We start from the raw sequence: 18824 nt of genomic DNA, 5'->3' as shown, positions 1-18824 counted from the left end.
ATTTTTTTGACCTTGAGTACATAGCTCAATAGTCTCCCATCCATTTTAGAAACTGCTATTAAATAATGGTTTTTGTTTTATTTTCTTACTGTTCTGCAGATACAGACATTTTTCTCTCGGACAGTTTTCATGGCAGCCCATACATCTTAGACATCCTTTCACAGGCTTCATCCTATAAAAATCGATGCTTTAATAATATTTCAGAATGGCGTCAAAATCTAATTACAGATGTATGGTACTTGGGAGCCAAAGGTTTAGATTCTAAGATGCCTGGGAAGAGATCAAGCCATTTTATTGAGGCACTTCTAAAAATTGATGTGTTTTTCTCTTAAGTCATATATCTGATAACTCAGGAGTGTACTGCTCTTGTTCAGAATAAATGTCAGAGAATCACAGTTAGGGCGGGGTACTTCCCTAATCTGAAAGGAACTGCCATTAAATGCTTCTGTTTTACTAATGTCTCGACCCCAACTGTTTTCTCTATATTTGGAATTCAGAGAGTAACTTCCCTCGCATCTAGACAATAAGGAGCAAACAAGGGAAGACAGCCAGGCAAGCTTTATAGTTCCCTCATTCACGGGATTACTTGACATTGGGGAGCACTGATTGGCTCCCCCATATAGGCTTGTGCATCTACCTCACTAATTCTTAGTCATGTCTTTTTACCTGTTTACCTTTTAGGCTCCCAATCACATCTCGTCCCTTTCTATTTATTCTTGAGCATTCATAGGTTAGAACATTTTAGTTAAAACCCTTTGGTGGTGCTTAGAGAAGAGGCTGAAACATCCTGTGGTCAGTGGATCATATGTTACCAAGAGGTAGTTCTGAGCAAATCATCAATTTACTGGGATTACAATGATAATAAGGCCTTACTTGAACTTAAATGTGCATTAGCCACATTAATTGACATTTTTCTTGAACATGGAACAAAATTCATTTCTTCTTTAATTCGAAATACAAAAAAAAGCATGTGAAGATTGTGCATTCTAAACTATGAGTTACATCCCATTGTCTCATTTTAAGTTAACTATTTCATTGGTTCTAAGGGTTTTATTTACTGTTATCTCCTATGTGGGTCTATAGCCTTTAATATATATTTACATATATGAGTGTGTATGCATATATATGTATATATAAAGATTTATAAATAAACAAAATCAGAGTGGGAGTCAATATCAACATTATACAGGTAATAAAAGATAGGCCTAGGAAATAAACTTTAAATATTTCATAATCCTTTAAAAGTTTTTCACATCCTGAAATATACTTTCTTCTAAGTGTCTACCCTCCCAAAAAGGGTCTTCATAATTTGTAATTTGGGAAGAACACCCCCTCCCACATATGAAAAGGAACCAGATGTAACCCAGAGTTATTTGTTAACTACTGGACACGTTTCTCCAACAAAACTCTGACTTGCTTACTGTATTTGCGTCTCTTCTCCTATTGTGCATGCCCTGTTTACTTTTAGGACAGTTACCGTAAAAATAGCAGGAATAACAGAGAGAGCGGGAAATGAGTTATTTACCAGTGAAATCTTTTCTTCTGACAGAGAGATGGGGAAAGGGACCATCAGGTGCGTTTGGCAGTTGGAAACGGTATGAGCAGTGATGTGTGGAGACAGTTTTTGGACAGATTCGGAGATATTAAAATGTGCGAATTCTATGGCGCTACAGAAGGAAACATCTGCTTCATGAACCACACGGGGAAGATTGGGTCAGTCGGGAGGACAAACTTCTTTTACAAGGTAAACAGTGCTTTTTCTATAGGAAATACGTTGCGTTCTACAAACTCTTGTCTGGAGCTTAAACTTCTACCTTGTGAACATTTTTTTTTAATCACAATTTTGAAGCTGAGGCAAGTGTCTGCAGAGGTGGCTGTGGGTGAGCCGCAATGCCGTGGGTTCTGCAGACTCCAGTCATCTGCCTTGCGCTCCCTCCGCAGCAGGAGGATGACGGTTTACTTTCGCTGAGTTTTCAAGTTCAATGTTTAAGAATAAAGTGCAAGTCCTGGACGAGTCTCTCTCTTTCCCCTTGAGTCTTTTTCTCCCACTACTTCTTACCTCGGATCATTTATACCATGTTGAGTTATAAAAGCTCCCTCCTAGTACACAGCAATAATATATTTTTTAAAGAATGAAAATTAAAGCAAGGACACAGAACGTGAGCACCGTTTCAGGCAGCTCCTGGTGGTGCTAACTCCAGCTGCGTGGGATCTGATGCCCTCTCCTGGCCGCTTCGGACACCTGCACACCCAGGACAATTACTCCCAAACACGTACACATGCAGATTCACAGAAATAAAGATAATTTTAAAAATTATTAAGAAAGGTGAAATTTTTGTTTAAACAACCTTAAAATTTGTTTTTAAAAACACATCAAGGAGAAATAAACAAAATTGCAATGATATAGGATGTTTGAATAATTCAATAAACAAACTGCTTAAACTAAGTGGTATTTGTGGGGCCTGTATCTATTAGATGTACAATACCCTTTCTTTTCAAGCACTTGGGAAACATTAAAAGAAATTACCAGACCACTTAGGAAATTAAGAAAAAATTGCGATCATATGAAAACCCCAAGCATGTAATGAAGATAACTAGTATTTTACGTTGCTGGCTCAGCTTCTTTCTAGTGTCCTCCTGAGAAACCTCCGTGATGTCAGTAATACAAGACATCACATTGTCTCCATTTGTTTCTGAGAAATACTGATTTTTCAATTCATTTTAGTCCAGTTGTTCATAGTATTTTTTAAGTTATTCTGGACTATATGGGTTCTACCCTGTCTTTTTACCATTTCCGCTACATGCTGTCTGCTTATAGTACAAGTAATAAAAGCATCAATGATTGTTACAGAAGTAGGCAAGGAGATTTTTTTAAGTATGTCTCTTAAAGCTTCAAACCTTGCCAGGAATGGTGGCACTTGCCTTTAATCTGAGCATTTGGGCACAGAGGCAGGCAGATCTCTGTGATTTTGAGGGCAGCCTGCTCTACATAGGGAGTTTCAGGATGGTCAGAGTCCTATAGAAAGTCCTCTCAAAACAAACAAACGTACAAAGAAAAACAAAACCTTGTGGGCTTACTGTTTTGAGGGGAATCAGCTTCCAACTAGAGAGATAATGTTAAGAGTGAAGGAGAAATTTCTGTAGCCCCAATATGTTTATAACTGTAATCCATGCTCTTTGAAGAGATGGCATCCATTAAATTTGCCCAATGTAAACAAAATAAAAGTTTGTAAACAATATATGTGTGAAACAAACTCAAGGTTATGAGCAGCTATCACTTTTTCCAATGCTAATCTGGAGAAATAATTTTGTTGTTATTGTTGTGTATCTAGTATATTTTATTTAAAATGCCTTTCAGTGATAGAATTTCATATTTCACAGTTGTTGAGATTTTAGAGTTCTTACATATACACAATATTTGATTTGGGGAATAGAACACTAGTCTGCATATATAAGTTTACCTGCTTCACATATACCCTATATATGCAGCCTAAAAATAACTCAGTACAATAGCTTTAGTGGGCTTGAATTTTTTCTTTTTTTATTGATTTTATTGAGTTATACATTTTTCTCAGCACCCCTCCCTTCTTCCCCCCTTCAACCCTCTCCCATGTTCCCCAGGCTCCCAATTGACTCAGGAGATCTTGTCTTTTTCTACTTCCCATGTAGATTAGATCCATGTATGTCTCTCTTAGAATCCTCATTGTTGTCTAGGTTCTCTGGGGTTGTGATTTATAGACTGCTATTCTTTGCTTTATGTTTAAAAAACAATTATGAGTGAGCACATATGACAATTGTCTTTCTGGGTCTGGGTTACCTCACTCAAAATGTTTTCTAGCTCCATCCATTTGCCTGCAAATTTCAAGATGTCTTTTTTTTGGGGGGGGGGGGGGGGAAGCTATAAGTATAGACCAAAAGGAGCTGATGACAAATCATATCAAAATAATAAGTGCTTCAAAGTGACCAAGAATGCCTACACAAATATTTTTCCCATCAATTCAGGAAAAGATCATAACAGTTTTCTCTTTAAAAAATCAGAGCTCTGGGCTGGAGAGATGGCTCAGCGGTTAAGGGCTTTGCCTGCTCTTCCAGAGGTCCTGAGTTCAATTGCCAGCAACCACATGGTGGCTGACAGCCATCTGTAATGAGATCTGGTGCCCTCTTCTGGCATACACACAGTCAGAATATTGTATACATAATAAATAAATAAATATTTAAAAAAATCAAAGCTCTGGTAAGAGGCCTCAGGGGCAACATAGATCAACAAAGAAATTAGAAATGAAACAAGTTCATCTCAAAGAAATAAATGAAGAAAAATAAACATGTAATAGAAATTAATATCACATTAAAAGTTTAAAAACAAAACAGATTGTAAACATTGTTGGAGAGAAAGTGAACAGTATTAAAGATTTGTGCACACAGGTTAAAAGATAACTCTTAAATGTAGACAGTTCCGGCACGTGCTTAACTGTTCTTGCAGAAAAGGACTGGTCACAGAGAAAAATAATTCTTTCAACTATATTATTAATAATTAGTATAGTTATACTAAAAATAAGTATAACCATACTAACATTAATTCTCGTAACTGTACTAGATGAAAATACTCGTGAAGATTGAATCTTTAGCCAAAGAGGGTACTGTGTTCCAGGAAATGAAGTATGATGCAGAATAACAGACAGGAAAAGACACACTAGTGAAGTGAATGAACGAAATGCAAAGAACCAGGTGATGCTGAGGCATTAAAAACAAAACAGGACGGGATGTACAAAACATAGCTTGGTTGACAACGTGGCATAGGAAGCTCTCAAATACACAAACAGAATGCCAAAGGCCAGACCAAAAAATGAAGTACCTTCATCTAGGGATTTTAGTATGGGTTAAATTGCTCTCCCAGTATAAGAACAACAAAGGAATTTTCTAAAAGTTTTACACACAAATAGAGAATAAAATATATGTGTGCTATAAGAATATTGTTCTTCTCTGAGAAAATGAATTGAATGGAAATATCTGGTAAGTCTGAAAATAAAACAAAACTTAGAAGATGGCACCTTCAATTTAAAAAGTTTGATGGCCAGTATTAACGCAGTTTAAACACAGAAAATTAAACAGATCCACTTTAGGCCTCTGTATGGAATGAAAACAAAATCTGAAAATATAAAATGTATGTATTACGAGCATATACAGGAGAGAGCAGGGAGGAAGTTTAGGTGGTCTTTCTTCCACAGCAGTAAACCCAAGGATATACTAATAAAGATAAAATGTGGGGTTGTTAAAAAGTCTGTTTCCTAACGTTTTTACAAGCTATTTAATCATCTTAAATGTAATCATCTCTCCACCATGAGCAAAGTTGGCCAAAGGCAAAGTCAGAGCTCATTCGCCATAAGACTTCCTGCATTTCTGACATCACCAGCAATTCCACGAGCCTCCAGGACCACCTTTGGGATGGAAGCTGACAAGAAATCAGCTGGCTGGGAGCTGATACACTCCAGGTGACAGTTTATCACAACTAAAGGACAATGTAAATCTAACCAAGGGAACCGCTCATGGACGGAACCCAGAGACTGTCTTCTCTTCTAGACTCAGAACAGCTCTCTAGTCCACAAGACTGACCCCCATTTCCTCCTGCCCTTGGGATACAGCAGCTGTGTGACCCAAAGTCCAGCCACACTGCTGTTGGCATGGCTTAGCGACACCACTTAAACACCCCATTGCTACTATCTGGTTAACCTAAGCATCTGAGACAAATGAATGCATTTGTAACAAGAACAACATTGCAAGGTCCTGGAGACAATGAATAAGAAGTTGAAGGAGGGACCAGACATCATTTTCAAGGCAAACTTCTCAGACACAGAGACAGAAAACCAAGTTCCATTGCCAGCTCTGTTGCTGTTTGACTTCATAACCTGGGCACTTTTCTCTGGATAAAAGGTTCCTCATGTATTAATTGAGAAAATGACTTTTGGGTTCCTTAACAATATAGACATTTGTGCGTCTATATTTAGGAAGGCATGTAGGTATAGCAGGGACTCCCAGAGCCATTATACAATCATGTAATCATGCAATCATTTGAAGAGAAACACAGCAATATTGTTGTGAGCAGGACCTCACGCAGCTGTGATCTGCACATGTATGCACATGCCTATGACTTGATGTGAGACTTTAAAGTGCGGTGACTACTTTTATTTGCATTACTACAGCACAGGCATTTCTGTACTCTCAAAGATAGAAAAGAGAGCTACTTCTAGCTGAACACTGACGCTTTGATCCTGCCTACTTTCCAAAGATCTGCCACCAATTCCTATTCATTTTATAACAGACGCACTTAGAGTATAACTCATTCTGAAATGATTCTCACCAGTGTACACTGTTACCAAATTAATTGGAAAGAAATAACAGCAAAACTGATATCGGAAGCGGTGGGGAAAGTGTTTCACAATATAAAATAAGGGAGAAAAGGATGAGGGATGGGAAGGGCTCTCTTTTCTCCTGTTGCATGTAGACTAGACTGAATGTCTGGAATCTTTCCACCAGCTGTTAGGCAAGTGTAACAATACCATGTTATCAAAGCAACAACTGCCAGCATGATATAAATGTACATTGGTTTATGTAAAGAAGAACGGTATATTTTCATGGCAACCTCTTGGATTTGGCCCTAGTCTTCAAATGGGATGACATTAGTCACCCCCACACACAATGTCCCCACACTTAAAAGAGAGCTCTTAAGAGTTCTCAGATTTTAGCCCTGTATTTGGCTTACAATAAGTGCTTAATTGACCTTGGATGTTATCATTTAAACTGAATTAAATGATGAATCTTGGAGTGGAGAGATGACTCACTAGATAAAAGTGTCTGTCCTGGCCATCAGAAGGAAGAGAGAAAAAAAAAACAACCCCCAAAAGTTGTCCCCTGACACACACACACACACACACACACACACACACACACACACACGACACACCACACCACAATGGCACACATGTACCCAATCACATATACAAACACATACACTCACAGTAAATAACTATAATTTATAAAAACTTTTGGATGGTGAATTGTGGATCTGATTGCATGTTGTTTTTTACTAAGATTAAACACCACATATGGTTTATTTATACTTAGATATTAATATCATATTTATCTTAGTGATGCCATTTTGTGGTGTTGTTTCTTTTTCAAGACAGGGTTTCTCTGTAGCTTTGGAGCCTGTCCTGGAACTAACTCTTGTAGACCAGCCTGGCCTCGAACTCACAGAGATCCACCTGCCTCTGCCTCCTGAGTGCTGGGATTAAAGGCGTGCGCCACCACCGCCCAGCTTCTTTTTATTTTTTTTTTAATTTACTTGTTCTTGTTGTGCATTTTTTAATCTTCACCTCCTTTTCTCCCTCCTCATATGTATGCTCTTGGAATTTTATCTTACTTCATTTCTTCATCTCCATGTTAAATCTGTTTGCTAGTTCCATTTAATAAGGTTACATGTTTAAATGACCAATAACATGAGGCAGCTGGACTGAGCAATTTTTAGTTCACTGTCAGGTCAGTTTTAATAGAAAGGATGTATCAGCGAGACATTGTGACTTAGCCATCATGGGGGGGGGCAGCTGGGACTGTCTGAAGATGAAGGAAATGGACACCCTGTTCGCCTGGTTTTTAAATGAGTAGGACCTTCTACCAGACACATCTTCTCATGCCACAAAAATGGGCAGACTCCTATATGTTAGTCTAGAGGAATTAACTCGAAAGGCAGAGAGGAGAGCCAAACACTTGTTATTATAGTATTTAGGCAGTTGGTCACTTTTCTGGAGGCCTTGAGGAAAACACCACCAACAAAAATCCCGATAATTCAGAGCTTGTATCTTAGTTCTGTTTAAAACTTCCCTTTAGAGAAGATGTTTTTGAAGACTCAGAAACAGGTCCTCCTGCCTGTGGTTAGAGGAATGAGGAAACCGGGACGGGGTCCCTTCTGTCGCTTGCTTTCATTCCCTCGTGGGCAATACCCGGCAATGCTAAGGTGAAACGAGGCAGAAAGGAAGCAAGATGAATGCCAAGGAGGGAGGCCTGCATTGCTTTCCAGTTCGGTTCTCAAATCTCATATATATATATGTCAGTTAAATTTCCTTGTTTCAGTTGAGCATAGAGTCTACTGGAGGTTCCTGTGGTTGCACAAATAGAAAAACATTCATGTGTTTTTGCTTTGTTTTGGGTTCGCAGCTCTTTTTTGCTTTTGAGTTGATAAAGTATGACTTTCAAAAAGATGAACCAATGAGGAACGAACGAGGCTGGTGCCACCGTGTGCGAGAAGGTAAGACGGGTTACGAAGATGCCCTTTTAATCAAAGAGCCTGAATCCACACGTAACTGGTGCTGAGTGCAGGAAAGGAAGAACCACAGTACCGAATGCGATATACCCTGGATTGGAATGCAGGTGGACTGGTTTAACTGCTGCTAAATGAGCCCTTTTTAGGTTAAGTGACCAATTGTTAACTGGTTAAGCGGCATCTCTTTGGCTTTTATTGATCTGCATGTACCTATCTAGTTTGTAATCTGTTGTTTTAATTTTGGCCCAGGGACCATGCCTTAACCTAATGCTATTTCAGCCAGCAATTGCCACTTTGCAGTTATGGACCTGCATCTCTAGTGGCAGCCCAGCTGCTCAGACTGCAGCCTGGCGGGAATTCTGTTCCCACAGGCATAGGCCCTGTCACTGCCACTAAAGGCAGCTTTAACTAAATCTCTATCATTCTATTTATAAATAAGACTTGAGATTCAAAGGCTGGGGTGAAAACCTGCCAGCTCAGAGAGGTGGAGGAGTATCAACTAGCTAACCCTCTCTCCTTGCTGTCTTTGACTCCACCAAACTAGAACAAGCCGTAACACTCCAGATCCCTCCCTACTACTTCCTGGGTCTCTCCGTCTCCCAGATGCCTTCTGATGCTCTATGATTTCTGTCAACTAGTTGCTAACTCAGCCTCCTGATCCAAGGTTAACTGTATTTAGTCAATGCAAATGCAAACTCGGGGTTCACAGTGTGATCAGTATTCCCCAGCAGTAATCATGGCAAATGTCTACATCACATGTTACCAATAATATTAAATTAATTTGTTGTCTTAGATACAAGGAGAAGTCAGGCCACCTTTGATCTAAATTTGAGTTTTGACACTTAGAAAACATGAAACTCTGGTCAGATCAGCTGATCCTAGACTAACTTCCTTCTTATGTAAATCAGAGGTGACATTATTTCACGAGCCTCATGTTGACAATTAAATATTGTGAATAAATCTTCATGGCTTCTTGCCTTCTTCACTTCTCCATTTTACTCCTCTCCCAAGGTAGACTATATAGAAGTTTCAGTTTAAAAATTTGGATGAAAACAAAGATCTCGATTACCTCTATATCAATATTGAAAATAGACTATTTAGATGTACACTTAGCATTGGCTAGAGATACTATCCGCGTAAATATAACCTGAATTCCATTATGAGGCCTCATGCTGCCTCTCACTACACAAGAGTTAACTTCCTAGATCTGGACTTCAGTGTGATAAAGCAAGTTGTAAGCCCGCTTTGCTGTTCTTGTTGTTCTCTTACTGGCACTGGAGATATTGCAAAAGAAAGTATTATTTATTTAAAAAATAATCTTCCAAGCCTCTGCATATCAGATCAGTGTCTTGGTGGCTGAAGAGATAACACAGACAGAGGTGTTGTTCTTACATGGACCTGAGTTCAATTCTCAGAACCCATGTCAGGCAGCTCACAACTGTCTGTAACTCTAGTTCCTGGAAATCTGAGTCTCTGGATTGTGAGGGCATCTGCACTCAATTCACTAGTATACATACCCAGACACACACACCCAGACAGACACACACACACACTAAAATTAAAATAAACACTTTCAAAATTTTTAATTCAACTCCAGGCACTGTTCAAGAGAAAACGATCAACTTTGGAAAATGTAGAGAACTTGAGGTCTTTTTTAACATGTTTGCTCATAACCACCATGAGATCTGAAACTCAAACTTGAACCTTGGGATCATGTTTATGTAATTTCAGCATTTCTAAAACTACTGCCAGCTCCACTTTAGAATCCTCATGATGAGCTATTGCATTTTACTTTCTATTGCAGCCTTGTGCCTTCATTATGCAAATTGAGAGGAAGATAGGAGTATTTTTTTAATTCTGGAATATTAAATGTAGCTTGACAGACTACACAATATATATATACATATATATATGAGGCTTTGGAGGAATGTGGACCTAGTCCTAAAATGCATACCCCAACTTCTACGTGTATGACTTCTATGGCTGTATAACATTGGGCAGATTACTCTGTCTGCCTCCCTTTCTGCATTGGTAAAAACAAAATGTAGCCAAGGCCTTTCTCAGAGGTTTGTGATGAGAATGGGGTGGATAGATGGGCTGTGCTCTATGAACAGTGATGCTAGGATAAAGTGTGCCAGAGGACTGTGGCGATGATGTCATAGGGGTGGTGCTAGTGGGGCATGGAAAGGATGAGAAAGAATCAGTGGGGCTCTGCGGGAGCAGAGCCTGCATCTTTGTCCAGAGAGGTAAGGTGCAGCCCTTGCTGAGAGCCCAGTGAGTACTCATCCCACCTCTGCAGCTAATCCAGGAGGTAAACAGTGGCCTAGGAGGCGGCTGCTGTGAAAGCCGCTTTCCTTTACTCTAAATGCAATCCTGTCTCGCAGAGCGTCAAGCACAACCTTGATTAAATGGGCTTGACTAGAATAATGATTTCAGAAGTGTCTAAGCGTGAGTGGCACTCATAAGTGTCATGAGATGGGAATCTCTCTAATGCCATCCATTTCCCTGTCAAGTGTTTCCAGAAAAACATCCTGGAGGACCAAACACTAGGCTACTTTGTTAACTGGGTCAGCCTCCATTACAGATTCTTTCATCCAAAATTGCAAAAGTTTCATTGTGAGTTCTACATCCATTTCCTTTTCTGATTTTGACAGTTGGCTTCATTCCTCTGGACATTCGTTTTTTGTTTGTTTGCTTTTCTGTGAAGTAAGAATTGTTAATGCTAATTGTTAATAAGAATTGTTAATTGTTTCAAACAATAGCTAATCAAATTAAATGCAATTATATTTGCAGAGCAGGCATGGTCCCTAATATGTACTGCTATTAACAGCTTATTTGAACTATTGAGTGACTTGTTCTTAGTATTACCTGCATTAAAAATCTGGGCAGTTCCAAGAGACATTACCTTTAGTCTGTCAACTAATTAAAAAAAATAAATTCACATTTCCTTTGCATACAATTCCTGCCATTAATTTTTTCAAAGCTGTCTGTGAAAGAATATTCTAGACGTAGGCATCAAGAATAAATGCCATTAAGTGGGATGGAAACAAACACCAAGGGAATAAGAGCCTACAGGAGCTGGGCCCGTCTGCTATAACTAGGTACATGTGCACAGTCTGCTAAGATACTGTCAGATCAGATGGCTGCAAAAATGGCCCTTTCTCTTGCAGGAGAACCTGGACTTCTCATCTCTCGCGTCAATACGAAGAATCCTTTCTTTGGCTACGCTGGCTCTTACAGGCACACGAAAAGCAAGCTGCTTTTTGATGTTTTTAAGAAGGGAGATGTTTACTTCAATACAGGAGACCTCATGGTCCAAGATCACGAGAACTTCCTTTATTTCTGGGACCGTATTGGAGACACTTTCAGGTAGGAATGGCGCTGGATGCCCAGCTGGTCCTGTGCCTGTGAACCCATCTTCTGTGGAAAGCAGAGACGCTGCTGCTGTGATTTCAGACACACAGGGTCCTTTCATTTCCATGATGATTCCTCCGCTCAAAGATTCACTCACGATTCATTTCTAGAATGAACTATGAGTCCTGATGTCAAACACTCTAAGTGTTTTTAAAAACTAATTAGTAGTCTGTACCCAATCAGTAGGACACAAAAGCAGAAGCGACGTGAGAAGCTAGTATTAGCGTTAAAAACAAGTACTGTGTGAAGTTGCGAGTTAGGATTAAACAGAAGAGCCATAAATTCATTCATTCATTCATTTCTTATCTCTCATTTCTCTATTTAGTGTTGGGGAGGAAGAGTACATGACACACATGCATGTTGCTTTGGGGAGTTGTTTCTCTTCTCCCACCTTGTCTGTTCATGGGACTGAACTCTGGTTAGATGACAAGGGTCTCCATTCATTGAGCTGTCTCACAAGTCCTGAGATTATTTATGATGTAATGAAAGTATTTTGAAACTGAGACTGCTCGCTCAGTTAACATTTTATTTTCCAATTTCTAAAACTTGTCTTAGCCTACCTAAAAGTTTATTTTACTTTGTTATTCAATGTCATTCAATAGACTAGTCAAGAGCATAGAGTAAGTATCTAACAAGGGCTTGATGAATAGACAAACGGAATAAATTAGTAGTATGTCAAATTCTCATCTTATAAAATTGTGTTCATTAAAATAACAGAATTGAAGGAGTCAATACCTAGAGATTAAAGTGGGTTAAGATACTGAGGCAGATGTAGTATTTCTTTCAATTCCTACTACCAAAGATAAAATTTTAAACTTAATTTTTACTGTTGTACAAAGTAGTGATTTTGTACTAATATACCCTCCTTATCATGATTTATTTTATGACTCTATTAAAAATATTTAACACTGAACAATTTATACCAATAAAACTCTAAGTTATTTTAACCAAACCACAGCTGCTGCTGTTATTGAACCCTGAACAAAATGCTTTAGAAGACATGCATAGCTTTCACTTGGCAACTAGTTATTTTTGGCCACTAGATGCTTCACAGAGCCAAACTCAAGTCACAAAAACTGCAAGCGGGAGTCGGCTCTTCAAATACCTACACTCTCACTCAGATCCGTCTGTCTTTTAGGTGGAAAGGAGAAAATGTTGCGACCACAGAGGTTGCTGACGTGATCGGGAGGCTGGACTTCATACAGGAAGCAAATGTATATGGTGTGTCTGTGCCGGGTACGTGGATGTTGACAACTTTGAGATTTGTAGGAAAAAAGCGTATGTCCACTTTAGGTTCTATTACTTTCTTACTCAATATTTAAAATTCTACATCTTAAAATTAATAGTTTACAAGTTCTCATCTTGCCTTGGCAAACAATGTCCTTGGATAAGTTAAGAAACCTGATGGACACATTAGAGAAGAGGTACATACGAACTTTCACGTTCTGTATTTTTTTAGGCAGGAGCTAGAAAACGTGGCCAGGGTCTTACTGCTTGGAAATCATTGAAAGTGATCTTTCCTATTGTCTCAGTTTTCTTGTTATGACAAGTGTTGGTGCATCCCACTAGACCGGAACACGTTCTAGTTTAAATGTTAAATAATACCACGTGTGATAAAAGTGTGTCCTTTAATGCAAGTGACAGTGTTTCCTGCTAATGCTGTGGGTGGCGGGGAGGCCAGGGATGCAGCAGAGGAAGAAGGGACAGGTTCAGAAGCTGTCGCCAAGGATGGGAGAAATGCATCAGTCCTCTGAGGTCTGCAGATGGCACAGCAGGTGGTAAGCAAGGCGGCCTTAGTCAAAATACCCATTTCTGGGTTGTTTTTTTACTTCAAATAGTCCCTTTATTTCTTTTTTTTTTCATTAGTAATTAAAATGTATGTTTTTTGCTGGTCTATAGTTACCTCTAAATAAATATTTTCATTCTTAATATTTGTCGCGATGGGATACAAATTATACCTAATTTATTTCGTTGACCATCTTACTAGTTTCATTTCTGAAGTACAACCAAGGACAAAGTGTGGTCTTCCCTATTGTTCAGTTATTTCTAGTGATTACATCATATATCAGGGAAAGACACAGACTCAGTTGCCACATTGTTACCTCTGGAATAGACCAAGTGTCTCAGTAGCAAGGAGTGTGTGACATGACTGATCTTGAAAATTTGTCTGGTAATACACTGATTTTATTCCAAACCTTCCCCCAGGTTACGAAGGAAAAGCAGGGATGGCTTCTATTATTCTTAAACCAAACAAGTCTTTAGACTTAGAGAAAATGTACGACCAAGTTGTAACATCTCTACCGGCTTATGCCTGCCCACGGTTTTTAAGAATTCAGGTAATTTTACAGCTTCAAACTTTATTGTTAAATGTAAGAACCAGAACCAAGAGGTGAGTCAGTAGCAAAATGCTGCTGTCTCCTTTAGATAATGTGTGAATTTTATTTATATTAGTAAATTTTAAGAATAAAAAGCAGAAAGATACATTGCTGATGCTCTTTGATGCTGTACTTGGAGTTGTGTGAGAAGAAAGCAAAGTGTTGGGTTTGTCTTTGTCCTTCCTGTGGAGTTTTCTCCTCTTCAGCAAGGACCTCTGGACCAAGTGATACTCTCAGTGAGGGTGGCAAACCAAAACTGTACCTTGCACATATCTTCCTCCCACCCTCTTTGTACAGTCCTTAGGTGAGGTCCTCTCCCTCTTGCATTGTGGGAAATCCTGAGCTCACCTATGTTGGGATAAAGGCTCTCGTTTTGTTGGATTGCTAGTAAGGAGTGGCTTGAAAATAACTTACTCAGCTACTGATAACTTTACCTGTTCAGTTACTCAGTTAATACTGCGGCTCAAATGCAATTTCCCAAACTTAGTAGTTTTCCATTTTAGCATTATAACACACAGACTTTTACAGAATATATGTGTTATGTTACTATCAAGTAATAAGTGGAACAGAAATTACATTCGTTTTTATAGCATTTGAAAATCAATACTCATAGCCAAAACACTTCTTATCCACGGTGCACATCATCTGAAGTTATTTATATTTCATTTGCCTAATATATATATATATATATATATTAGATAATTTTCAGAAAAATTCTCTGAAATTATAAAGGCAAATAAATATGAAAAAGAAGTGACATATATTAGTTGGAACTTGAATTGATGAAGTTGAGGACTAGCATTTAGTTTTAAGTGTTAACATGTATGTATATATATATATATATCTTGTATATATATATATATATCTTGTATATATATATATCTTGTATATATATATATATATATATCTATATATATCTTGTATATATTTTACTCACATTAACACAGGCACATGTGGCACTACCAATCCAAGTTTACTATCAATTTTCCCATATTTACTTGTGTACTTACATGTCATGTGCATGTGTTTCCTATACATCATCTTTTGTATACCTTCTATATACCCTCTTTATATATGTTATATATATATAAATCCCTAATATATAATTCTAAATATAATAAATACAGCCTGCTCAGTCCATATAATGTTTTACTTATATATACATTCTTTCAGGGCTTACTATTTGGTGTTGGGTTAATCAATTTGGGGGTTCTTCCTTGAGGAAGATTATTTCATCTCACTCCCAGCATTCTTTACCTGTCTCTAGTTCCTAGTCTAGGTTGAAGACCCTGTGAGATTTCTTCCTCTGTGTTAGCATGTCTGCTGGTGTCATCCACGTTCAAGTCTTGCTTAGGCAGCCATGTTGTTGCGATGTCATAAGTTTAACTTTCCTGGCCTTTCTAGGAAATGTAATCTCACAGCAGAAATTCTGTTCTTCTGGCTCTTTCAATCTTCTGTCCCTTCTTTTGAAACTATTCTCTGAACCTTATGTGCAGGAGTTGTGTTATAGGTATGTTGGTTGAAGTTGTAGTTTTCTGTGATAGTCTTCAAACAAAATGTTTGTTATCTGTGGGTATAACTAAATATTTAGAATACAGCTAGGAATTACACTGGTTTAGTAATATGGAGGTTGTAGGGTCTCCTCCAAGATCCATGACCCCACTAGCTAGGTGTATTCTCTCGGATAGCTGGATACATTACTAATACAAGGCATGATCTTCTCGTTATTGAGAAGTTCCTAAGTCCAGTTAGAGAATCTTTGGTTACCACTAAGATATAAGTCCTTATGAATTAAGACACAGTGGCCAGAGGATCTGAGCTTCATGTGGCCTGAAAGGCTCCTCTCTGAGGACTAATTTTTTTCTATTAATTTATTTGTTTATTAAAGATTTCTGCCTCCTCCCCGCCACCACCTCCCATTTCCCTTCCCCTCCCCCAATCAAATCCCCCTCCCTCATCAGCCCAAAGAGCAGTGAGGGTTCCCTGCCCCGTGGGAAGTCCAAGGCCCTCCCACCTCCTTCCAGGTCTAGTAAGGTGAACATCCAAACAGCCTAGGCTCCCACCCAAAGAAAAACACATAGTCATCCTCCTGGATATTAACCTTCATCACGCGATGAAAGGAGACAGTGACACAGTCCCACATTGAAGCACCGGACTACAACCCCAAGGTCCAAATCAGGAGCAGAAGGAGAGAGAGCACGAGCAAGGAACTCAGGACCGCGAGGGGTGCACCCACATACTGAGACAATAAAAATGATCTATCGGGAACTCACCAAGGCCAGATGGACTGGGTCTGAATAAGCATGGGATAAAACCGGACTCGCTGAACATAGCAGACAATGAGGACTGCTGAGAAGTCAAGAACAATGGCACTGGGTTTTGATCCTACTGCATGTACTGAGGATTAATTTTTATGGTACTAGAAGATGCAATAGAAGCTTCCAAGGGAGGGAAGCAGCCAATATTGCTACCTTTGCCTTTTATAGCTGCTCCCACTCTTCCCTTTATCCCCCCTGTTGTCCCACAAGAAATATATCTTCACAAAACAGAACACAGATTTAGAAAGCAATATTTTAGCCCTTATTCCTAGCATAGCTTAAAATTTACTCACAGAAGCAGAAGCCACATTTTATCATTGAACTATTCTAGACTAGTTCAGCATCACAAGCATTTAGAAAATCTTTTAATATCGTTAATTTTCCAAATAGAACATTCACTATTACAGTAATGATTATTATTTAATTTGCTACAATTAACAGAAAGCATATCATTTAAAGCTTCATACACAGATGTCAAAATATTTATGCAGCAGGGCTTGGTGGCACCCACGTTAATCCTAGCACTCTACAGACGCAAGTGGATCTCTTTGAGTTTGAGGTCAATCTGGTTTACATAGTGAGTTCAAGACAAGGAAGGCTATATAGTGAGACCCTGTCTCAGAAAATATATATAACAAATTAATTATAGCGATAAGTAATCTGAGAAAATACAGAACTAAAACTTACTTTTGACCATATGAATAAAGCAACTTGTTTTTTTTAATTTTTTTCCTTTTTTATTAAAAATTTCCACCTCCTCCCTTTTCTCTCTCCCTCCCCCCACTCCCCTTCCCTCACGCTTTCCAAAGAGCAGTCAGGGTTCCCTGCCCTGTGGGAAGTCTAGATCCTCCCCACTTCATCCAAGTCTAGGAAGGTGAGCATCCAAAAAACTAGGCTCCCACAAAGCCAGTCCATGCAGTAGAATCAAAACCCAGTGCCATTGTCCTTGGCTTCTCAGTCATCCCTCATTGTCATCCATGTTCAGAGAGTCCGGTTTGATTACATGCTCCATCAGTCCCAGTCCAGCTGGCCTTGGTGAGCTCCCATTAGATCAGCACCACCATCTCAGTCAGTGGTCCTGACTTCCTCCTTCTGCTCCTCATTTGGACCTTGGGAGCTCAGTCCAGTGCTCCAATGTGGGTCTCTGTCTCTATCTCCATCCATCGCCAGATGAAGGTTCTATGGCGATATGCAAGATATTCATTAGTGTGGCTATAGGATAAGGCCTGTTCAGGCACCCTCTCCTCTGTTGCCCACAGAACTAGTTGGGGACATCCCCTTGGACACCTGGGAACCCCTCTAGAGTCAAGTCTCTTGCCAACCCTAAAATAACTCCCTTAATTAAGATATCTACTTCCCATAAAGCAACTTCTTTGTGAAAAATTTAATTCACATTCTTAACAGGGTAGTTTTGCTCATAACAGAACTTCTAAATGTGATAGCACTCAGTATGGCTAAATAAAACTAACTCCGTCGTTTCGTTCTACTCCAGAGACACAAACTACTAGAACCTACTCTCTAGAACTACTAGAGAATACGTGTGTCATAAATTTTGTCTTTTATAACTCTCTTATGACAACATTGTATATTTATAATATTGTTTTGGTATTGTCATGAGTTAGGGTATGTCTATGTCTTTCAAACATACTTTGTTTATTGATTATCCTAATAATTACTATGCATTCAGTAAGCTAGTATTTCAATAAAGTTTACAGATGAATTAAAGTTTTCTATTTCTAATGTTAAATTAATACTAAATGTAAAGATATAAACTATGATAAGGAGATATGGCCTACATTGTTAAACACTGTACTCATACGTAGCAGCTACCGTGCATACCATACTAATAACTTGTTCCACTCAGATCTGTAATTGTTTCCTAGGAGAAAATGGCAACAACAGGGACATTCAAGCTTCAGAAGATACAATTGGTGGAAGAAGGATTTCATCCGCTGAAGATTTCTGACCCACTTTACTTTATGGATAACTTGAATAAAGCTTACGTTCCATTGACGGAAGAAATTTATAATCAGATAATGTTAGAGGAGCTTAAACTTTGAAACCGTTTTTTTATGGGACTTTGATGCCTTCCTGGGAAAGAAGGAGGAGGACAATTGAGCTCTTTGATTGACAGTCGGGGAGGGTTCCTTCCATAAGTACACCATAACTGGAAAGATTGTACGTAAAGAATGCATTTGCTATACCTACGCTTTCAAGGCCCATCCTTCTCAGCACCGTGAGTCAGGAGGGATGCGATATTCAGCCCATCCATGGTCATGCGGCTAAGGTGAGATGCTGCTCACAGCTGCTGCCCAGCATCTCCAGAAAGTGGCTTACTGCATAGAATGGGCCCAAGAGGGGATCACGGTTCAAAGTACAGTGTTTCCTGGGTACATTTAGGAA

The 18824-nt window shown here is 38.9% G+C and overlaps 1 protein-coding gene across 1 annotated transcript in view; it reads left to right on the top strand.

The window, feature by feature from the left end:
• LOC121443638 (long-chain fatty acid transport protein 6) overlaps positions 1-18486 on the top strand; it is a 42057-nt gene extending 23571 nt beyond the window's left edge. The window contains exons 5-10 of the mRNA XM_041645463.1: positions 1550-1744; positions 8209-8299; positions 11485-11683; positions 12867-12964; positions 13934-14064; positions 18305-18486. Coding sequence (XP_041501397.1) covers positions 1550-1744; positions 8209-8299; positions 11485-11683; positions 12867-12964; positions 13934-14064; positions 18305-18481 — 891 coding nt within the window. The 3' untranslated portion in view covers positions 18482-18486. The remainder of the gene's footprint in view (positions 1-1549; positions 1745-8208; positions 8300-11484; positions 11684-12866; positions 12965-13933; positions 14065-18304) is intronic.
• The last annotated feature ends 338 nt before the right edge of the window (positions 18487-18824 follow it).

The sequence above is a fragment of the Microtus oregoni genome, unplaced genomic scaffold (genome assembly GCF_018167655.1).
Source record: "Microtus oregoni isolate MIOR12 unplaced genomic scaffold, Mior012 000110F_ref0000174, whole genome shotgun sequence".
Lineage (NCBI taxonomy): Eukaryota > Metazoa > Chordata > Mammalia > Rodentia > Cricetidae > Microtus > Microtus oregoni.
This window is presented reverse-complemented; position numbering and strand designations above follow the sequence as displayed.